The sequence below is a fragment of the Sprattus sprattus genome (assembly GCF_963457725.1).
Source record: "Sprattus sprattus genome assembly, chromosome: 15".
In the NCBI taxonomy this organism is placed as follows: domain Eukaryota; kingdom Metazoa; phylum Chordata; class Actinopteri; order Clupeiformes; family Clupeidae; genus Sprattus; species Sprattus sprattus.
The window spans coordinates 4,995,395-5,002,894 of NC_137913.1; the positions used below are offsets into that span (position 1 = coordinate 4,995,395).

At 48.3% G+C, this 7,500-nt stretch overlaps 1 protein-coding gene across 5 annotated transcripts in view; it reads left to right on the forward strand.

Moving 5' to 3' along the window:
• The window catches only part of agtpbp1 (ATP/GTP binding carboxypeptidase 1), a 46,069-nt gene that overhangs the window by 17,412 nt on the left and 21,157 nt on the right, over nt 1-7,500 (forward strand). For all 5 annotated transcript variants that reach the window (XM_080852875.1, XM_080852874.1, XM_080852873.1 and 2 more), the window contains 9 exons: nt 240-337; nt 1,655-1,771; nt 2,269-2,867; nt 3,221-3,304; nt 3,742-3,828; nt 4,273-4,421; nt 5,490-5,577; nt 6,201-6,345; nt 7,317-7,467. In XM_080852875.1, the coding sequence (XP_080709001.1) occupies nt 240-337; nt 1,655-1,771; nt 2,269-2,867; nt 3,221-3,304; nt 3,742-3,828; nt 4,273-4,421; nt 5,490-5,577; nt 6,201-6,345; nt 7,317-7,467 (1,518 nt within the window). The remainder of the gene's footprint in view (nt 1-239; nt 338-1,654; nt 1,772-2,268; nt 2,868-3,220; nt 3,305-3,741; nt 3,829-4,272; nt 4,422-5,489; nt 5,578-6,200; nt 6,346-7,316; nt 7,468-7,500) is intronic.

The window sequence follows — 7,500 nt, forward strand, 5'->3', positions numbered from 1 at the left end:
GGGTAGTCATGCCAGCCGCGTATTGCCCTCCTTGCCTGTCTGATAAGGATCCGTATTGCCCTCTGACGTCATCTTCAAAATGAGCGATATTGATAGACATGTATGTGTATTGAGTGCTGTACTGTAGTCAGACATTCAAAGAGTTGGGTAGCTGTAGATGAAGACGTGTTAAAGTCTGTTGAGTTGATGATGTCTGTCATGTCTGTTGGATAATGTGAATGTTGTGTTTGTGATGTCAGTGGACGATGTAGTGGACGAGAGCGATGACAATGAGGACCTGGAGCTGGAAACCGAGAACGACACGGAGAATGAAGAGGACGAGAAGGACAAGGATGAAGTATGAAGTATACTCGCTGTGGCTCTCCTGACCTAGAACTCACTCTCATCTGGCACCTCACTAGACTCACAGATAGGACCCCCTTCATAGCCTCACTATTGAGGGATGGGTATAGCCTCACTGCCTTCATAGCCTCACTGCCTTCATAGTCTCACTGCCTTCATAGCCTCACTATTGAGGGATGGGTATAGCCTCACTGCCTTCATAGCCTCACTGCCTTCATAGTCTCACTGCCTTCATAGCCTCACTATTGAGGGATGGGTATAGCCTCACTGCCTTCTTAGCCTCACTGCCTTCATAGTCTCACTGCCTTCATAGCCTCACTATTGAGGGATGGGTATAGCCTCACTGCCTTCATAGCCTCACTGCCTTCATAGTCTCACTGCCTTCATAGCCTCACTATTGAGGGATGGGTATAGCCTCACTGCCTTCTTAGCCTCGCTGCCTTCATAGCCTCACTAATGAGGGAAGGGTATAGCCTCTCTGCCTTCATAGCCTCACTGCCTTCATAGCCTCACTGCCTTCATAGTCTCACTGCCTTCATAGCCTCACTATTGAGGGATGGGTATAGCCTCGCTGCCTTCATAGCCTCACTGCCTTCATAGTCTCACTGCCTTCATAGCCTCACTATTGAGGGAAGGGTATAGCCTCGCTGCCTTCATAGCCTCTCTAATGAGGGAAGGGTATAGTCTCACTGCCTTCATAGCCTCACTGCCTTCATAGCCTCACTGCCTTCATAGCCTCGCTAATGAGGGAAGGGTATAGCCTCACTGCCTTCATAGCCTCTCTAATGAGGGAAGGGTATAGCCTCACTGCCTTCATTGCCTCACTGCCTTCATAGCCTCACTGCCTTCATAGCATCTCTAATGAGGGAAGGGTATAGCCTCACTGCCTTCATAGCCTCTATAATGAGGGAAGGGTATAGCCTCACTGCCTTCATAGCCTCTATAATGAGGGAAGGGTATAGCCTCACTGCCTTCATAGCCTCTCTAATGAGGGAAGGGTATAGCTTCACTGCCTTCTTAGCCTCTCTGCCTTCATAGCCTCGCTGCCTTCATAGCCTTTCTAATGTGGGATGGGTATAGCCTCACTGCATACGCCAATGCCAATCATATCAACCACAATTCCTTGTAATACCCGTCATATAGTATAGTCCACTCCTACATTATGTGCTAATAGTATTTGATATCTCATATGATGTGTCTATCAGATGTGGATCTGCATCATCCAATTGTGTGTTACTGTGTGTCTGTGTGTCTGTGTGTCTGTGTGTGTGTGTGTGTGTGTGTGTGTGTGTGTGTGTGTGTGGCCTTTCAGAACGACGACTTTGAGACAGACCTTGCTAAGCTGCGGCCAAGGCAGGTACAGGCCCGGCCCTTTGACGAGCTGAGGGTGTACGAGCGCTTCTTTCTGGAACTTTCTGAGGACTTTCAGGTAGGGCTCCCTGAGCAGGCCAATAGCAGCCACACAATTGTCTCCGTCTCAGAGTGATGACCTCATTTATCTCTATGTCTCAGGGTGAGGACCTCATTTCTCTCTCTCTGTCTCAAAGTGATGACCTAATTTCTCTCTCTCTGTCTCAGAGTGATGACCTAATGTCTCTCTCTGTCTCAGAGTGATGACCTTATTTCTCTCTCTATCTCAGAGTGATGACCTCATTTCTCTCTCTATGTCTCAGAGTGATGACCTCATTTCTCTCTCTGTCACAGAGTGATGACCTAATTTCTCTCTCTGTCTCAGAGTGATGACCTCCTTTCTCTCTCTGTCTCAGAGTGATGACCTCCTTTCTCTCTCTGTCTCAGAGTGATGACATCATTTCTCTCTCTCTGTCTCAGAGTGATGACCTAATTTCTCTCTCTCTGTCTCAGAGTGATGACCTCATTTTTCTCTCTGTCTCAGAGTGATGACCTCATTTCTCTCTCTGTTCCTAGGGATTTGACTTGACCAACTCCAAGGCGGGTGTGGGGGTGACACCGGCCCCGCCCCTTCCCAAGCCCCCCAAGCCAATCCTGGTCCCCTCTGGCCAAGCCCCTCCCAAACCCCCCCACCAGGAGGGCGGCCCCAAGCCCCAGCGGGGGGAGAAGGGCGACCCGCGTCAGCTGGAGGCCCTGGAGCTGGAGGGCATCAGCCTGAAGTGCGCCCCAGAGAAGCTGCTGCTCCAGGGGGAGAGCCTCCGCCCCGTGCCCCCCCCAGCGCAGCCCCTCCAGGGGGGGACGGCCACCACGCCACAGGGCCTGGAGCCCCTGGAGCCTCTGGAGCTGGAGCTGAGCAGCAGCCTGAGCCGGCTGGGTCTGGAGGGGGGTGGCGGGGGTGGTGTCGGCGTGGAGGACGGCGGGGCGGAGCAGGGCGTCCTGGAGGTGCCCGACACGGCGGCGCTGCTGCCGCTGCACGACCCCGAGCTCTACATCCAGGTGGCCAAGAGCACCCGCTCCGTGCCCAGCTACACGGAGGTGGCATACCCCGACTACTGCGGCCACCTGGCCCCGGGCACCCCAGAGCCCATCCTGGAGAGAGTGTACGGAGTGCAGAGGTGAGACTTGAGGCCACACACACACACACACACACGCACGCACGCACACACATGCACTCACGTCACCACAAACACACACACACACACACACAAACAAACACGTCACCACAAACAAACACACACACACACATACACACACACACACACACACACTCACACACACACACACACACACACACACACATACTCTTTCTCTCTCGCAGCCATACATTAATGTATAGTAACACACACACACACACACACACACACACACACACATACTCTTTCTCTCTCGCAGCCATACATTAATGTATAGTAACACACACAGACACATGCACTATACACACTTACATGTGCACTTTTGTTGTTGGCAGGACTAAGATATTTCAGGACATTGAGCGTCTCATCCACCCTGGGGACATCCTGGATAAAGTAGTCTATGATCTTGACCTGCCGAGGTGAGTGATACACCAAAAGTGTGTGTGTGTGTGTGTGTGTGTGTGTGTGTGTGTGTGTGTGTGTGTGTGTGTGTGTGTGTGTGTGTAGAATGTTTGGGCTTTGTCTAATCAGTGTGTTATGTCTGTTACCATGTTTCTATTCTTCTCTCATGTCTGTCTCTTTAACTGTCTCTCCTCCTCCTGCTCCGTCATGTCTGTCTGTCTGTCTGTCTGTCTGTCTGTCTGTCTGTCTGTCTGTCTAACCAAATGGAATCATCTTTCAACGCTGGCACATTAATTACTAGGTTTAATCAGTCGGCTCTAATCTAGTGTTTATTTTGTGGTTTTTCTTCTACTCTTCCCCACCTCTTCCACCTCTGGTCCTCTCCATCCCATCCGTGTCTGGTTCCTCTTCGCCTCTCTCGTCTCCTGTCTCTGCTCCTCCCTCCCCCCTGCAGCTGTCCGGTCATCGACGACGGAGAGACACTCAAGTTCAACTCGCAGTTTGAGTCTGGAAACCTGAGGAAGGCTCTCCAAGTCAGGAAGTAAGGCCCCCTAGTGTTCAGAGGGAGAATAGCAGTTAGACCCCCTCTTACCCAACACCTCAGTCTTATTACATTTAGTCATTTAGCAGACGCTTTTATCAAAAGCAACGTTCAATAGAGACCGAGTGTAACAATAAATACTATTTTACATAAGAAATAGAAATAAAAAAAGTGCTGGAATGTAGCTACTGTTAGTGCGAGTTAAGTACTAATTTAACACATATTAAACATATGGTGGTCTGCCACTTGTTTGGCTTGGTTTGACCAGGTGTGCACTTGTGCTTAGTGTATTTGATTGTCATGAGTGTGTCACACATCAACAGGTGTTTATTATCTGTGTGTGTGCGCGTGTGCGTGTGCGTGTGCGTGTACGTGTGCGTGTGCGTGTGCGTCTGCGTGTGCGTGTGTGTGTGTGTGTGTGTGTGTGTGTGTGATCTGTTTCAGGTACGAGTATGATTTAATCTTGAACTCGGACATCAACAGTAATCACTACCACCAGTGGTTCTACTTTGAAGTGAGCAGCATGCGGGTGGGAACCCCGTATCGCTTCAACATCATCAACTGTGAGAAGGCCAACAGCCAGTTCAACTATGGTGGGTTTAGTGAAACAGATCACACACACACACACACACACACACACACCACACAACGCACACACCACACACACACATACACACACACACACACAGACACACACACACCACACACAAACACACACCCCACACCACACACACACACACACACACACACACACACACACACACACAGACACACACAATGCACACAAACACACACCACACACAACACACACACACACACACACACACACACACACACACACACACACACATACACACATACACACACACACACACACACACCTTCAGTCAAAAGACAATTTTCTAGTATGGCAACATACTAGACAATAAAGCTTTTTGAATCTTGAATCTTTGAATCTTGAATCTTGAACACACACACACACACACTTCAACACTACACCCTCTTCTCCAGTGGCCCTGTCTCAAACTCATGTACTCTGTGTGATCGGTGAAAATTACCCTGGTTACCTCAGGACTCCGTAGTTTTCAATCAGTATATTTATTCAACAAGAACTATTGTATTCGGGCTCACTCACACGCACAAGAATGAAAGTGAAGCCATTTCACTCCCAAACCACAAGGTTTATATATATACTTAGATTTATCTAATGCTGACGCCATAAATATTTAACATCTCAGTCAGGAAGTAAGGCCCCCTAGAGTTCAGGGGGAGAATAGCAGTAAGACGCCCTCCTAGCCAACACCTCAGTCTTATTACATTAACGTTTAACTTTAGTCATTTAGCAGACGCTTTTATCGAAAGCAACGCTCAATAGAGACTGAGCCTCTTGTCTTGTCTCCTCGTCTGAGCTTCTTGTCTTGCAAGGATGTCTATTCTTCCCCAGGTCAAGAGCATGTTCCATGTTCCTGTTAACATAAGCACATGATTCTTATAATTATTAATACAGGGCACTTGATTATGATATTCCGAAGTCATTAACAGTTGGTGATGGTAATTATCTCTGTCACTGTGTGTGTGTGTGTGTGTGTGTGTGTGTGTGTGTGTGTGTGTGTGTGTGTGTGTGTGTGTGTGTGTGTGTTTGTGTGTGTGTGTGTCCTCAGGCATGCAGGTGCTCATGTATTCTGTCCAGGAGGCCATCAGTGGACGACCACAGTGGGGGCGAACTGGTCAAGACATCTGCTACTATAAGTAAGCATCACTTTCTATTTTTCTCTTCTCTCTCTCCCTCTCTCTCTCCCTCTCTCTCTCTCTCTCTCCCTCGCTCCGTCTGATCCCCCCTCTCCTGTACTGATTGAGAGGCTCTAGTGTAGCTGTGTGTGTGTGTGCGTGTGTGTGTGTGTGTGTGTGTGTGTGTGTGTGTGTGTGTGTGTGTGTGTGTGTGTGTGTGTGTGTGTGTGTAGCTACGTCAATTATCGGCCAGTTTGTTAAAAATCAACCAGTTTGTTAAACAATCGATATGCTAAGTTTAATAATAGATTAACATGACAATGCAAACGTAGCCGATAAGACAGTTTCCGTTATTATGCACCGTTACGATACTGTATTTGCTGGTGGAAGGTCTCTTATCAGGTATTAAAGTATTGATTGATGACTGGTGGTAGGTCTCTTATCAGGTATTAAAGTATTGATTGATGACTGGTGGTAGGTCTCTTATCAGGTATTAAAGTATTGATTGATGACTGGCTCCGACACACAGACTGGTGTATTGATTAGTCCTGTAGGACTGACGGTAGGTAGACCGTATTAGTAGGCAACGGAAAGCCTTCCATTGACGAATGTGATTGATAAATGTGATTGATTGTGTCGCTCAGGAACCACTTCTCCAGGAGTTCTATCGCGGCGGGCGGCCAGAAGGGCAAGTCCTACTACACCATGACCTTCACTGTGACCTTCGAACACAAGGATGATGTCTGCTACTTCGCCTACCATTACCCTTATACCTTCTCCACCCTCAAGGTACTACAGCCATAGACTGCACCTTATACCACACACACACACACACACACACACACACACACACACACACACACAACCCATGTCCACCCTCAAGGTATTAGAGCTATAGACTGCACCTTATACCTTTTCAAGGTACTACACTCATAGACTGCACCTGCCTTCCAGATGCTACACGCTTACCTCCTCTCATTCTCTCCTTTTTCTGTAAAGGATACCACACACTTACACACACACACACACACACACACACACGCACATAAACACCACACACTTACACTATACTCCAGTGCTCCTCTTTCTCCACCATGTGCAAATACTACACCCTGCTCTATTCCGAGTGTGTACCCATCCTGAGTTTATTTACACCTCTCTCTCACACACATACACACACTCTCACACCTCTCTCACACACATACACACCCACAGTTGTATACTCCAGTTTCTTTACAGTTATTGAGGTAAACAGACTGAGGTCTATCTCTCTAGGGATCCTTTCCATGTTGCCAAACTCTTTTATAATAACATTATGAGCCTGTCAGTGGTAGAAGAAAGTGGTTTAGTTTGAGGCAAATGCTTGTCCCATGGCCATAGCCGATGTATAGCTGTTTTTTGCGGTTGCCAGTTTGTGTGTTGTCTAAATCCTGGAGCAATTTCGGTCGTTAATTGTCCTTAGTCACAGTTTGGACCCAGGTTGTCAAATCTGAAACGTTCCCTTTAAGTTGTAGTGCTTCAGCACCTATTTTAGCCCTTAAGTACAACACACAAGTTTGCCCCTGAAGTGTACTTCAACCTTCTGTCCCTGTGTGTGTGTTTGTGTGTTTGTGTGTGTGTCTGTGTCTGAGTGCGTGTGTGTGTCTGTGTCTGTGTCTGTGTCTGTGTGTGTGTGGGTGTGTGTGTCTGTGTCTGTGTGTGTGTGTGTGTGTGTGTGTGTGTGTGTGTGTGTGTGTTTGTGTGTGTGTGTGTGTGTGTAGATGCATCTTCAGAAGCTGCAGGAGAAGTGTGGAGATGGTGTGTACCTGCGTGAGGACGTGCTGTGTGACACGCTGGGGGGCAACCCCTGTCCTCTGCTGACCATCACCGCCATGCCTGACAGCACCAACCCTACACACATCAACCAGCTCAGTAAGACACACACACACACACACACACACACAC